Source organism: Lagenorhynchus albirostris, chromosome 18 (assembly GCF_949774975.1).
Source record: "Lagenorhynchus albirostris chromosome 18, mLagAlb1.1, whole genome shotgun sequence".
In the NCBI taxonomy this organism is placed as follows: Eukaryota; Metazoa; Chordata; class Mammalia; order Artiodactyla; family Delphinidae; genus Lagenorhynchus; species Lagenorhynchus albirostris.
This window is the reverse complement of record NC_083112.1, coordinates 6,463,027-6,479,469: the sequence shown is the minus strand read 5'-3', so window position 1 is coordinate 6,479,469 and position 16,443 is coordinate 6,463,027. Positions and strand designations below refer to the sequence as shown.

The following is a 16,443-nucleotide window of genomic DNA, read 5'->3' as shown; positions in this document are numbered from 1 at the left end:
CTTTGTCCCCTGCATTGGCAGGTGGATTCTTAACCACTGCGCCACCAGGGAAGCCCCTCGGTTTTCAGTTTTGATCAGATGTAATCATTGCCCTGAAGCTCCCGTCGGTGGGAAAGTGTCCTGACACATAAACTCCCTTGGCAGCCGGATACAACAGCTTCTCTGCCGTTTTGGGGCCCTAGGGCAGACTTTCATCCGATGATCCATGCGAATGTATCAAATGGCAAAAGCAAGCAAGCATGCATTTATTTTCCAAAAGGATTCTACACAGCCTGCTCGGATGGAAGCAGCCAGCTATGGAGCCCGGAAGGTGAATCTGGGCCACCTTGACCAAGAGGAGCCGCCGTCTGTTACAGAGGAACCTTCGCACTTCCAAAAATAGTTCCGAGTCCCTGGATCTCCATCCGCAAATCATTAACTAATCTACCCTGGGCTTCAAGATAGGGAGGGGCCACCACTCTGCAGACAACCAGGTTGGACTGTCCTCTGCCCGTACACACGCTCCCCCTCCTCTTTACTCACAATAATCCCTCCCAGCTCTCTGTCCCGGCCCCTGCCAGTCTCCTTCCCAGGGCGTCCCTTCCCACTCACAGTGCTGGGCTTCTACCAGAACATACACCATTTTTGTTTGTGGCTTCAGGTTGACTATTACCTTAGATCATTTTCTCTAAGCATCCTCTACATGTGTTTAACTTTTAGATTATTGTTTCACATTTTGTTCTTCCCCCTTAACTACATCAAAACCTTGAAGGCTGGGTGGAGAGAGAGAGAAACGACCACAATATTGTGGGAAAAATATGGGGTGGATACGGGCTGACCTGCATTTGTATCGTGGCTCCATTGCTTTCCAATTCTGTTGTCTCTGGAAGGCTACATAACCTCCCTGAGCCTCGGTCTCCTCGACTGTCACATGAGAATAGTGTCCACACCAGGGTGGGTTAAAATACTATATGTAAAGTGTCTAGGACATAGGAGATGGTCAATAAACAGGAGCGATATTGTCATTAAGGTGCTTTGCCTTCTACTTTTTTGAACCCTCCACAGAACCTTTCATATGGTCGGGGCAGGGTTGATAAAAATCTACTAACATAAGTGAATTAAAGATGAAAAGTTAAGTATATGAACTATATTTAAAAATATGTATCCCTAACTAACAACAAAAACATAGATAAAATGGGACTAAAGCTGCAACTAAAGAGCTGGCAAGACACAACTAAGGAGCCTGCCTGCCACAACTAAGACCCAGCACGACCAAATAAAGAAATAAGTAAATATTTTAAAACACATAGATAAAGTGAATACGGAAACATGTCATTAAGTATTAAACCTAAATGATGAGTATTTGGGTGTTACTCTTTCCACACTTCTCCACAATTATTCAATATATTTTTGTGATAAAACGTCAAAGAGTAAAAGAAAAAAATATACATTCATATATATACACTTTAGGGAGAAGGAGGCTGATGCATCATTAATTTTGATTAAGCTTAGAAAGTACACAAATGCTTGACATAAATTTTCATGCCTTGTAGGCCTAAACTATTTAATAATAAATAAGAAATAGTTAAAAACCATCGTCTATCACATTCATAAAGTTAATGATAAAAATGACACAAACCAATATGAAAAAATATAGAATAAATATAATAAATCTGATTAAAACTAAAATGAAAATAAATACACCCTCAGATGTAACCTGTGTAAAACCTGATGCTACAGGGCGAGGCAGGACCACCTCCTGGATTAGCCGCCAGGGGCTGCCAAAGAGTAGCGTTCCCGGGGAACCAGGCAGCAAAAGGTAAAAGTCTTTTAACTTGACCCTGAGAAGTGAGAGTCCCTGAGAATCACACTTATTAGTACAGTCCCCCCAGAGGTCTGGGACCACGGATTTCAGCACAGCTGTCTGGCCTGTGGTGAGGACCGTGCCTTGTTAGGGGGAACAGAGCTGCCTGGAACGAGCACAAGCGTGAGGTAGGTGTTGGCAACTAAATGTGGCATCTTAGCATCCCTGGACGCTGGGCTCAGGCTGTACCACAGCTGACAGCTTTCACAGCCGCCCTGCCAGGAGCTGTGAAACATGGGGCAGAAATGAAAGATCCCTATCCAGGCTCCGAATTCCTTTTTCCAGTGACCTCCATACTTAATAGCATCAGCACATTCTGGAAAAAATATACAGCAGCAGCAGCTGAACAGCTGGACTAGAAGATTAATTCTATTCTTAAAGTTCACCCCAAGCCAAATCCTTTATATACATAAAATGAAATAAGAGGGGTGTGGTCTGTGTTTCAGCTTTACACTCCTCACATATGTCTTATTCAACCCGCTGGAGAGTAAAACATTTGTCACATTTTCCTTGTCCTCAAAAAGAATGTTTTACTGAATACTTGTTCAAAGCACCTTTGCCCATTAATTCACTCCATTCTCACAATAACCTTGTAAAGAGTTATTATCAAACCTACTTGAAATTGAGGAAACTGAGAGTCAAAGATGACTCTCATCAGAGGTGATTCTGCAGCGGGAAGCCGAGGGGAGCAAGGATGTACTCCTGTTGGTGATGCTGTCACGGCTCAAAGAGGGGCCGCAACTCGCTCAAGGTCTCGTGCAAGATGGAGGTGGAGGTGGGACCGGCTCCTTGCTGGCACGGCCCCCTCTCTCCACTACGCCTGCTTTGTAGACGAATATGCTACAGCGTAGAAAAGATACAGGTGTAGAGTTCCAGCAGGGTCTTCTAAGCAGAAGAGCAAAGAGATACTGGTTTTTCAGGCTGGCTATGGAGGCCACGCCCTGCACAGCTGCCATGCTGGGCTGTGACCACTGCCCCATATATAACAATAATAATAATAATAATGCATTGGCTTCCCCCAAGAGGGACACGAGTCATGAGAGCATCTCAGGATCCTGAGCCCTTGTAGTAGGGGCCCCATCATCAGAATTCCCAGGTTGCCTGGCCTCCACTTCCCCGCGTGCTCCACTCTGGTCACACCCCCTGGTCTAGTCTGGTATTCCTGGAAAACTCTCAAATCAATCATCTTAAACCATGTAGAACACATGCCAGCCTGAGTGGAAGCCACTTATGTTCAACTGCAGACTTTAAAAATGTCCATTTTTTCTTCTGAGGTGTCTCTGGAGAAAGAGTTGAGATCAGAAGGACGGAAAAAAGAGCACACCGTGTGGGAAGTGAAATGCCATGGCCATTGGGGAGGCCTGTCTGGAGCTGCTGGCTGTGACTTACTGCAAAGAAAATGAAATTCGTGCCCACCATCCATCTTGCTGAAATGTCATGCCGAGTGCGGCTCCAGCCAGTAGGGGGGTCTGATGGAGATGGCTACAAATCACCTGCCCTTGGGTCTCTGCTTGAAGAGCCATGTGTATGCTGCAGTGAAATAAAACTCGTGGTCCATGGGCCAAAAGGAATTTTCCTGGGGCCTAGAAATGCATCACTACAGGGAACCGACCCTTATTCAACACAGGAACTCTCTTCTCTGCCATGACGCCATAAATGGGGTCCAAAAGTTCTAACTTGAAAACACAGCGTATGTTACCAATGTGTTAATTCGATGTCTGCTGGCATATCTATCCACACGAAACCTTTATCAAGGATTTGTCATGAAGCTGGATGATGTATGGAAGGTGCAATCCCAGAGCGGGCAGAGTTACAAAGTAAATGTTATCACTGAACTGCAACGAACAACGCTGTTTTCCTCTCTTTATTAAAGACTTCACAGTCAGTGGAAAATACACATCCAGCTGAAGAACGGAAAACACGTCACTCTTTGTCTAATAAGAAAAATGCTCAATATTTACCATGGCAAGTCTGGCCCCTTTGGCACCTCAAAAATGTGTTTGTAACTTTAATTCTTACAGGGGTGAGAACGCAGCAACTGCAGCTCTTTAAGGTTGACCCCAGTGGTACTAGACCAGAAGGGAAGACATAAAATTCAAATTGGCCATTTACTGCTGGTGTTAACACTTTGATCAGGGAAGAGGCAGAAACTATTGGTAAAACTGAAACCTGTTTGTCTTGTCTTCCATCACAACAATAACTTGGTAATTAGCTCTTTGGGCCAGAAGCTTTAAGCAAGAAAGGAAACAACAGAACAGGTCAGCTCAGGCTTCCACACTGTAGGGCAAGAGAGGCTGCCGGCTATCGTCAAAGGTCAGAGAGCCCTCCACACTTCACGGTACAGATAATAAAGGAAACCAGCGGGCATGGTGCTGGTTAATATTCTTCTGATTTTCTTCTTTACATTAGTTAGAAATTTAGTTAGTTCATTTTCTTAGTTGGGGGGCATTTATATAGCATTTTTACCTTCATTTACAGATACCGGAAGGTCCATACATGAAACTAATGCCTTATGGGTTACTGATGTGCTAACTGATAATGTTTAAACCTCAAAGGTAAATGTTCAAGTTCTCCCCCAAACAGGGCTTGGCCACCTCAGGGTGGAGCACGAACGCACAAAGTCAGACAGACCCACGCTCCCACCACCGCCCTTTCACATTCAGAGGCAGGAAAGCCAAACTACACCATGGCTGGTAACAGACTCGGAGTCCGGATGGCCCAGGAGCCTCTGGACACTCAGGCTGAGGAAACCAAGCCTCTCTGCATTGTCAGAAGAACCGAGGGGGCAGGGAGGACGCCCCTACCCCATGCTGTCCCGCGCGCACTGTGAGCGTGGCCCCGAGGAGAGGCCCCAGCCCGGCACCTTCCAGGTCCCCTCAACAGCCAAAGTGGCACCGCCCTGTGGCCCTGGCTCCCTCTGTACTGAAAGGTGTAGACAGTTCAGACCTGGCCGTCTCGGGTCTAAAATGCAAACAATCACGTGCTCCTTTCTCTTCCAAGACCTCACCTTCAAGACGTTCATTTATGCCCTTTCCCTTCTTTTTTACACCATTTTCTCTTCTGCAGTCCAGGTTATGGATCCTTCCTCCCAGACTAACGTCTTCCACGCTCAAGTCTAAACTGGGCACCCAAAACATTACGCGGTGCTGGCGGACATGCTGTATGACCTGAAAATCAAACTGGTCTCTAAGCCCAAACTCGAACTGAAACACACACACACAACAACCGTCACCACCGCCATCCTCCCCGCAAACCGAAAGCTCTTCAACATTCACCAGATGTGGACTCACCTTCCTGAAGAAAAGCTGAGTGGACACGGCGAGTGCCTCAAAGCCCCGGACGGCCTTCCTCAGCTCCCCCTGCACGAGGCCCAGCTGCCGCGCCTGCTGTTCGTACCGCTCCTTCAGCCGCTGCACCAGCTGCCGCTCGGCCTCTCGGGCCTGCGGGTCCGGCTTGGGGGAGGCCCCGTTGCGGGGGGCCGTGGGCCTCTGCTTGGGGTATCCTAGAAAGAAAAACAGTCACCTGTGAGAAAACATTCAGCCCGAATGTGACAACTGCTCCTTATGACCGAAGGATTCCATCAAGTAGCTGACAAGGAACTGCCCATCATTTGTCATTTCAGGTGTTACAAATTAAAAACAGGGACTTTAAATATGGCTCTGTTGATGTGGTCTGAAGGGCAAGGTTTCAGGCCTGGAAAAAAGAGTACCAGACAAAATGGCCCAATTCCTTCTAGCTGCCTGCATTTCCTCTGGGTCTGCTTAGAGAGACTGGAGCAGTTGTGTTTTTGTTTTTGTTTTTGTCTTCTTCAAGGGGATTCCTCTTTGAAAATGTCTAATGGGAAATCAATCAGTCAATCCAGGTCGAAGTCAGAGTTAACACCTAGCAACTCTTTCACTGGGCATCGGGGAGTAACGCCTACACGTCCTCCCCTCCCTTCAACCCTTTCTTTAATGTCCGGTTCAAGTCACGTGTCTGATGACCTCTGCTGCAGGGATTTCTGGCTTTAAATTCCTACAGCACCCATGCCCTGCATGTGAGCATTCACACCACCTCCACGGCTGAAGGTCCAGTCCCAGCCACCGTAACCTCTCACCTTCTAACGGGAGCCCTGCTTTTTCTCATCTTTCACTGCACAGAAGCCAGAATGATCTCTATAAACAGAAGAGAGCCCACGGCCCGCGTGGACCCCTCCCTCCACTCCTTACGCTCCGCTGCAGTAAGAAGAAAGTGCTCGTTCCTTACATGGCCCACAAAGCCTCTGAGATCTGGTTCCTGCCGGGCAAATGTTAGGGGTGTGTGTTGAGGAGGGTGCAGGGAGGAAAGAACCAGAAACTCTGCCTGGGGTTGGGGAGGCTTTAAGAAGATTATTAGGCTGAAGCATTAAGGCGTAAAGGCCCAGGAAAGAGCTCAGAGACAAGCACTGCATCACGGTCCCAGACCCTCGGGTAAGCAAGAGTCTTCCTTGGATCGGCTGTACTTCTAGCATGAGGCTCAGACAGACCTGACACCCCCAGAGAGCCCCTGCGGTGGCCAGTGGACTTACGTTCCCAAGAATATTCCTTCCTTGGCTCCAACAGGTCACGTCCTAGAGGACATGACAGGGACACTGACCACACAATCATGAACAAACTTTAATGTTTCCACCGTTCTTTCGTCTCCCCGCTCTGCCTCCAAAACATCAGGGCGTAACATACAGAACAAATCGGAAAGCACTGGCCTCTTCAGTACCTGATACCGTGAGCTGCAGCAGAGTCATGGGCCTGAGAACACACAATGGCCTCACCTTTTAAGGGGAAAAGATTGTTAATTGATCTAACTACTTCTGATTGTTAATTTAATGGTAACCATGCTAATTTTAATCAAATCTTCCTCCTTTTAAGAAATCATCAGAGGGCTTCCCTGGTGGCGCAGTGGTTAGGAGTCCGCCTGCCAATGCAGGGGACATGGGTTTGAGTCCTAGTCCGGGAAGATCCCACATGCTGCGTAGCAACTAAGTCTGTGCGCCACAACTACTGGGCCTGTGCTCTAGAGCCCATGAGCCACAACTACTGAAGCCTGCGTGCCACAACTACTGAAACCCGCGCTCCTAGAGCCCGTGCTCCACAACAAGAGAAGCCACTGCAATGAGAAGCCCGCGCACCGCAACGAAGGGTAGCCCTGCTCACCGCAACTAGAGAAAGCTCGCATGCAGCAATGAGGACCCAACGCAGCCAAACCTAATTAATTATAAAAAAGAGGAAATCATCAGAGACTGGAATATGACATATCTTCAACTAGTACGGCTTAATGGAATCGTAGAATGTGAAATTATTGCTTCTTTAAAACTGTCTTTGCGGCATAAGAGTATACAGCATTCCAGAAGGCAAATCAATCTTAATATATACTTAATCCCAACATTCTCAATACTGAAAACAAAAGAAAAATAACTACTGACAAAGTGTGAGAAATTTCACTGCCTGCATTAAATTCTAAGGCACAGTCTAAGGCCCAAGGCACACTTTCCTCAGGGTTACCGTTTGCCGTTTTATCGCTGCGGCTGGTGATTTTATAAACACTCCAGTGTTTTCAATGTGTTGAGGTACCGGGTGCCTGACACCATTACAACAGAAGGTACTTCTTTTAGAAATCTAAAGAAATAATAAAACATCCTTCCAGCTCAGTCAATTAAAGCTAACTGCAATCTATAGCATACAGAGTTACCTCTGAACTTGTGGATATTAGCAAATGTTCATGTTGCCCTGTGTTTCTGGCTGTCAGATTTATCCTCTGTTATTATTACCATCATCATCATTATTTTTAGGTTAGCAATTATATTGTAAACAGCCGATATGAAAGGATTTGGTGAAATCCTATTCTTGGTGTTTACTTTGATACTGGGGTTGTTATTAAACTGGTTTTATTCACACACTCAATATTCGAGGGTTCTACTGAACACCGGTATACTCAGTCCACGTTTCTACTCCTGGGGCCACCAAACCGATGTTCTGAGCCAGGACATTGGCTCCCCTGTTAACATCAGCTTTTGATATGAACATATCAAGCCAATGTTTAGCCGTACTGTGACACCACACCGCCTGATGAAACCAGTCCTTGCGTGGGACTCCAGGTTGGCTGCCCTTCACAGCACAGACCAACGCTCAGGCCTCAGTGCTAAGACTACTGGAAGGAAACGTGGAGAAACAAGGTTGCATGTGAAGTTCTCTATCGCTTTTAGTTGAAAAGGGATATGGGGAGGGGGAAGGGTAAGCTGTGACAAAGCAAGAGAGTGGCATGGACATATATACAATACCAAACGTAAGGTAGATAGCTAGTGGGAAGCAGCCGCATAGCACAGGGAGATCAGCTCGGTGCTTTGTGACTGCCTGGAGGGGTGGGATAGGGAGGGTGGGAGGGAGACACAAGAGGGAGGAGATATGGGAACGTATGTATATGTATAACTGATTCACTTTGTTATAAAGCAGAAACTAACACACCATTGTAAAGCAATTATACTCCAATAAAGATGCAAAAAAAAAAAAAAAAGAAAAGGGAACTGCCATCTTTTTAAAAATTGGGTTGGCCAAAAAGTTCATTTGGATTTTTCTGCAAGATGTTATAGAAAAACCCAAATGAATTTTTTGGCCAACCCAATATATCAAATATAACTTTGCCTGTGACTAATAATCATTTGACTGTCGTCAGCATAGCTCTGATCCTCGCTAAAAACAGCATTCTTTTCCTGTGCTGTGGATTTTGTCAAATATGTCTACAGTTATTCCCTGAAGTATCGTTCTGTCACTCACTTTCCTGTCCGCCCATATGTCCGACCATCCCCAGGATGGTACGGAAGGATGGCCTCACAGCCTCACCCACCGTCCTGGGGACAGAGAGCTTATGTTGAAAGAAGATGAATGACACTCAGCCAGCTTCACCTGGTTCATTAAAAATTAAAAAGGATTTTGCTTCCTTCTGCTGTCTTTTCTTAAAAGCCAGCACATGATGAAGTTTAAATACAAACCTGCTTAGGAAGTAAAGGGTAAATGGGAACACGGGACAGAAAAGTTGTGAGCCAGTGATCACAGGCAGCTCATGGAGCACACGGTCGGCACTGGAATGACTGTGATGACGGTGACCCACTTCTGACCTCTTACGCCCAAACTTCTCTGGAAAAGCCACCATACACGCTTCAAATGACGGCCGTGCCACATCCCCTGAGGACATTTCCATGCGCTGGAAGATTTTATTGCCTCCTTCCCTGTTCTTTGTGGTACTTATATTGCTTCTGGGGAGATCAAAGGTTCAAGGCAGGCAGACATGCCACTGACCTCTGTCTGCAGCCAGGTAGAGTCAAGTTACGTGTGTTTAGTCTCTTTCCAAAAAAAAAAATCAAAACTCTGGTCGCCTAGAATATTCTGATTTCCATCCAGTTAAACTAGGAAACTGAGATAGCCTCATCCACCAGAGGGCAGACAGCAGAAGCAAGAAGAACTACAATACTGCAGCCTGTGGAACGAAAACCACATTCACAGAAAGATAGACAAGATGAAAAGGCGGAGGGCTATGTACCAGATGAAGGAACAAGATAAAACCCCAGAGAAACAACTAAATGAAGTGGAGATAGGCAACCTTCCAGAAACAGAATTCAGAATAATGACAGTGAAGATGATCCAGGAGCTCGGAAAAAGAATGGAGGCAAAGACTGAGAAGATGCAAGAAATGTTTAACAGAGACCTAGAAGAATTAAAGAACAAACACCTGGAAGAATTAAAGAAAAAACAGACAGAGATGAACAATACAATAACTGAAATGAAAAACACACTAGAAGGAATCAATAGCAGGATAACTAAGGGAGAAGAACGGATAAGTGACTTGGAAGACAGAAGGATGGAATTCACTGCCACGGAATAGAATAAAGGAAAAAAAATGAAAAGAAATGAAGACAGCCTAAGAGACCTCTGGGACAACATTAAACACACCAACATTCACATTATAGGGGTCCCAGAAAGAGAAGAGAGAGAGAAAGGACCGGAGAAAATATTTAAAGAGATTATAGTTGAAAACTTCCCTAACATAGGAAAGGAAATAGCCACCCAAGTCCAGGAAGCGCAGTGAGTCCCAGGCAGGATAAACCCAAGGAGAAACACACCGAGACACACAGTAATCAAACTGACGAAAGTTAAAGACAAAGAAAAATTATTAAATGCAACAAGGGAAAAACGACAAATAACATACAAGGGAACTCCCATATGGTAAACAGCTGATTTCTCAGCAGAAACTCTATAAGCCAGAAGGGAGAGGCACGATACATTTAAAGTGCTGAAAGGGAAGAACCTACAACCAAGATTACTCTACCCGGCAAGGATCTCATTCAGGTTCAATGGAGAAATCAAAAGCTTTACAGACAAGCAAAAGCTAAGAGAATTCAGCACCACCAAACCAGCTCTACAACAAATGCTAAAGGAACTTCTCTAAGTGGGAAACACAAGAGAAGAAAAGGACCTACAAAAACAAACCCATAACAATTAAGAAAATGATAATAGGAATATACATATCGATAATCACCTTAAATGTGAATGGATTAAATGCTCCAACCAGAAAACACAGGCTTGCTGAATGGACACAAAAACAAGACCCGTACATATGCTGTCTACAAGAGACTGACTTCAAACCTAGGGACACATACAGATTGAAAGTGAGGGGATGGAAAAAGATATTCCATGCAAACGGAAATCAAAAGAAACCTGTAGTAGCAATACTCATATCAGATAAGATCAACTTTAAAATAAAGAATGTTACAAGAGACAAGGAAGGACACTACATAATGATCAAGGGATCAATCCAAGAAGAAGATATAACAATTATAAATATATATGCACCCAACATAGGAGCACCTCAATAAATAAGGCAAATGCTAACAGCAATAAAAGAAGAAATCGACAGAAAGACAATAATAGTGGGGGACTTTAACACCTCACTTACACCAATGGACAGATCATCCAGACAGAAAATTAATAAGGAAACACTAGCCAATAGACCAGATAGATTTAATTGATATTTATATAGGACATTCCATCCGAAAACAGCTGATTACACTTTCTTCTCAAGTGCACACGGAACATTCTCCAGGATAGATCACATCTTCGGTCACAAATCAAGTCTTGGTAAATTTAAGAAAACTGAAATCATATCAAGCATCTTTTCTGACCACACCACTATGAGATTAGAAATGAATTACAGGGAAAAAAATCGTGAAAAAAACACAAACACGTGGAGGCTAAACAATACGTTACTAAATAACCAAGAGATCATTGAAGAATTCAAAGAGGAAAGCAAGAATTACCTAGAGACAAATGACAATAAAAACACAATGATCCAAAACTTATGGGATGCAGCAAAGGCAGTTCTAAGAGGGAAGTTTATAGCAATACAATCCTACCTCAAGAAACAAGAAAAATCTCAAATAAACAATCTAACCTTACACCTAAAGGAAGCAGAGAAAGAAGAGCAAACAAAACCCAAAGTTAGTAGAAGGAAAGAAACCATAAAGATCAGAGCAGAAATAAATGAAAAAGAAACAAAGAAAACAACAGCAAAGATCAATAAAACTAAAAGCTGGTTCTTTGAGAAGACTGATAAACCTTTTGCCAAACTCATCAAGAAAAAGAGGGAGAGAACTCAAATCAATAAAATTAGAAATGAAAAAGGAGAAGTTACAATGGATACCACAGAAATACAAAGCATCATAAGAGACTACTACAAGCAACTCTATGTCAATAAAATGGACAACCTGGAAGAAATGGACAAATTCTTAGAAAGGTATAACCTTCCAAGACTGAACCAGGAAGAAATAGAAAATATGAACAAAGCAATCACAAGTAATCTGTGATTTAAAATCTTCCAAAAAACAAAAGTCCAGGGCCAGATGGCTTCACAAGTGAATTCTATCAAACATCGAGAGAATAGCTAACACCCATCCTTCTCAAACTCTTCCAAAAAATTGCAGAGGAAGGAAAACTCCCAAACTCATTCTACGAAGTCGCCATCACCCTGATTTCAAAACCAGAAACAGATACTACAAAAAAAAATAAAGCTACACACAAATATCACTGATGAATATAGATGCAAAAATCCTCAACAAAATACTAGCAAACAGAATCCAACAACACATTAAAAAGATCATACACCATGATCAAGTGGGATTTATCCCAGGGATGCAAGGATTCTTCAGTATATGCAAATCAATGAATGTGATACACCATATTAACAAAGTGAAGGATAAAAACCATATGATGATCTCAATAGATGCAGAAAAAGCTCTTGACAAAATTCAACACCCATTTATGATAAAAAACTCTCCAGAAAGTGGACATAGAGGGAAACTACCTCAACATAATAAAGGCCATATATGACAAACCCACAGCAAACATCATTCTCAATGGTGAAAAAATTAAAGCACTCTAAGATAGGAACAAGACAAGGATGTCCACTCTCGCCACTATTATTCGACATAGTTTTGGAAGTTCTAGTTTGGGAAGTTCTTCTCTAGAACTAGAGAAATAAAAGGAATACAAATTGGAAAAGAAAAAGTAAAACTGTCACTGTTTGCAGATGACATGATACTACACATAGAGAATCCTAAAGATGCCAGCAGAAAACTACTAGAGCTAATCAATGAATTTGGTAAAGCTGCAGGATACAAAATTAATGCACAGAAATCTCACGCATTCCTATACACTAACAATGAAAGATCAGAAAGAGAAATTAAGGAAACAATCCCATTCACCATTGCAACAAAAAGAATAACATACCTAGGAATAAACCTCCCTAAGGAGATAAAAGACCTGTACTCAGAAAACTATAAGACACTAATGAAAGGAATCAAAGATGACACAAACAGATGAAAAGATATACCATGTTCTTGGATTGGAAGAATCAATATTGTGAAAATGACTATACTACCCAAAGCAATCTACAGATTCAATGCAATCCCTATCAAATTACCAATGGCATTTTTTATAAAACTAGAACAAAAAATCTTAAAATTTGTATGGAGACACAAAAGACCCTGAATAGCCAAAGCAGTCTTGAGGGAAAGAAACGGAGCTGGAGGAATCAGACTCCCTGACTTCAGACTATACTACAAGGCGACAGTAATCAAGACAGTATGGTACTAGCACAAAAACAGAACTATAGATCAATGGAACAGGATAGAAAGCCCAGAGATAAACCCACGCCTAATCTATGGTCACCTAATCTATGACAAAGGAGGCAAGGACATACAATAGAGAAAAGACAGCCTCTTCAATAAGTGGTGCTGGGAAAACTAGACAGCTACATGTAAAAGAATGAAATTAGAACACTCCCTAACACCAAACACAAAAATAAACTCAAAATGGATTAAAGACCTAAATGTAACACCAGACACTATAAAACTCTTAGAGGAAAACGTAGGAAGAACACTGTTTGACATAAGTCACAGCAAGATCTTTTTTGACCCACCTCCTAGAGTAATGGAAAAAAAAACAAAAATAAACAAATGGGATCTAATGAAACTTAAAAGCTTTTGCACAGCAAAGGAAACTATAAACAAGATGAAAAGACAACCCTCAGAATGGGAGAAAATGTTTGCAAACGAATCAACGGACAAAGGATTAATCTCCAAAATATATAAACAGCTCATGCAGCTCAATATTAAAAAAACAAAAAAAAAAAACCGAACAAACAAAAAACAAACAACCCAATCCAAAAATGGGCAGAAGACCTAAATAGACATTTTGCCAAAGAAGACATACAGATGGCCAAGAGGCACATGAAAAGCTGCTCAACATCACTAATTATTAGAGAAATGCAAGTCAAAACTACAAGGAGGTATCACCTCACACCAGTTAGAATGGGCATCATCAGATAATCTACAAACAACAAATGCTGGAGAAGGTGTGGAGAAAAGGGAACCCTCTTGCACTGTTGGTGGGAATGTAAATTGATACAGCCACTATGGAGAACAGTATGGAGGTTCCTTAAAAAACTAAAAATAGAATTACCATATGACCCAGCAATCCCACCACTGGGCATATACCCAGAGAAAACCATAATTCAAAAACACACATGCACTTCAATGTTCACTGCAGCACTATTTACAGTAGCCAGGCCATGGAAGCAACCTAAATGCCCATAGACAGACGAATGGATAAAGAAGATGTGGTACATATATACAATGGAATATTACTCAGCCATAAAAAGGAACGAAATTGGGTCATTTGTAGAGACGTGGATGGACCTAGAGACTGTCATACAAAGTGAAGTAAGTCAGAAAGAGAAAAACAAATATCGAATATTAACACATATATTTGGAATCTAGAAAAATGGCACAGATGAACCAGTTTGCAAGGCAGAAATAGAGACACAGATGTAGAGAACAAACGTATGGACACCAAGGGAGGAAGTGGGGGGGGTCTGGGGGGATGAATTGGAAGATTGGGATTGACATATACACACTAATATGTATAAAATAGATAACTAATAAGAACCTATTTTATAAAAAAATAAATAAAATTCAAAAAACAAACAAAACAAACACAGACCTTCAAAATGGGGCTTAGTGATGGTTTGGCAGTCGTTAAATGAAAGAGTAAAAGTACTAGTTTTTTACTCTCTGACCCTTGTAAACTTCCCAACTGTTAATGAGGCTTATCCCCAATGCAAGTGTTCGATGTGAAATGTATGAACAGAAATACCTAGACCAGTGTCTTGTGGTGACCTTCAGACAGACGATTTCACATGTGCACTTCATGTCATGTGTTTTGTGGGGACCAAAATATCTGACGACTTTTACCAAGCACCTGCTCTGTGAATGACACACGCACGGCCCAGTGGATATGCAAAGGAATGAGGTCCTGCCCTTGCCGGTAAGCAAGCGTCAGGAGGGGCCCGGACGCGTCTGGGTTTCTAGTATTGATTCCTCACCGGGGCTCTCACCACTCAAGCGCACTGCTGATCCACTCTGCAACATCTCTGACAGATCTCACGGGTTTGGGGGCATACCCTAAATCTAGAACATTCTCCCATTATCTCGGTCTTGCCCCAATCACATCCTACTGGTTGCATTACTCTGATTAGGGGCAGAGAGAATCTACGATGGTCCCAGTGACAGCTGACAACCCAGAGGAAAGAGCTAGTGACCTTATATTGTTACAAAGGTGAATGCAAACAGTCTGCGTGCAAAGGCTGAGCGCCAGCCAGAACACAACCCTTCAAAATGGAAAGAGAACATGAAAAATTCATCTGCAGTCATCTGGTCGCTATCCAGAGGATTCTAATGGAGGGAAAAGCCTGGTTTAACTTTAAAGCTGGAAGCTTAACTGACATTATAACAAGCAAACTGTGCAGCACTGGGACCTGCATATTTATAATCTCAGAGAAGGCCCATGATCTTAATACTTGTAAACGAGAAAGAAAAGAATGAAAGGACACAACTTTGACAGCCCTCCAGCTTAAGGAAAAGCACTTCATGAGTTTGGTCCACATCCTAACAGAGAGGGGGTCTGTTTCTTGCAGGCTAGCACCAGCATGACACCCCGGGGAGCACCCCAGGCCAAATTCTTTGTGGTCCTGGACAGGCTTTTTCTTAAACGGATCTAAATTTATTTCAGAAAAATTTGCCCAGCGGCACACTCCCTTCTACTTAGCACTGGCACTCGTTTGCCTGCATGTGGTTAGTGGTGGGGAGAGGTGAAGCGCAGACGGCATCACGGTAGGAAATTTCCTTCCGGCCAGTTCCGAGCACGGGTGAGGGCAGGAATTACTAAATTGGGCAGCGCCCGGCCGTATAATAAGTACCCTAGAAAGAAGAGGTTTACCTTTCCCACTCCAACGGAAGAGCAGACTTTTCTATTTTGATGTATAGAAAAAGAGAGAGAGAAAAAAAGGATGTTACAAGCAGAGTTTCCAAAGACAACTATGAAAAATCTGTTACTATAATCCACGCTCTAGACAAAAATTGATGTAAAATATTCTCATCTTCAGGAAATTTCTTATTATTTACCAGAAGTACAAGTGCTATTTATGAAGGTAAATCTGATTGCCTCCTTTCTTTGAGGGTGAAAAATCATGGTTTAATAGTATTATAGCAATTGCTTAATTTTTATATTAAAAATTATAGCTACTTCTGGCCAAGATGAAGTAAGGATGGGATTTCCCTTCTCATCTGAAACTATCCAAAACACTTGACCAAAATATATAAGTCAGTGGATTTCAAGACATTAAATATTAGGAAATGAAGCACAGTGATCCCCAGAGTCAGAAAACAAATGAGGTGCCCCCCACAATCCCTACAATCACCTGACCCTATGGCCTGGATGGCCTTCCAGGCCATGGCACAGAGAGTCAGGAAACCCACGGGGAGCCTGGTGGCTTCCCCAAGTCGGGAAGGTGGAGCTGCGGGCTCGGGAAGTTCAGAGGTCAGAGGTTACAGGTCATAGTAGTCAAGAGGACAGAGACAGACAGAGACACACAGAGGGACCCCTCGAGTATCTGGACAAGTCTGATCAGTGCAGCCTGTGAGGACAGTGTCCAAGGTCAGGGAAAGCATTCCAAGCAGGATTAGAGGGAACACTCCCAAG

At 43.1% G+C, this 16,443-nt stretch overlaps 1 protein-coding gene across 3 annotated transcripts in view; it reads right to left on the bottom strand.

The window, feature by feature from the left end:
* MTUS2 (microtubule associated scaffold protein 2) overlaps positions 1 to 16,443 on the bottom strand; it is a 321,113-nt gene that overhangs the window by 105,393 nt on the left and 199,277 nt on the right. For all 3 annotated transcript variants that reach the window (XM_060129305.1, XM_060129303.1, XM_060129304.1), the window contains one exon: positions 5,134 to 5,345. In XM_060129305.1, the coding sequence (XP_059985288.1) occupies positions 5,134 to 5,345 (212 nt within the window). The remainder of the gene's footprint in view (positions 1 to 5,133; positions 5,346 to 16,443) is intronic.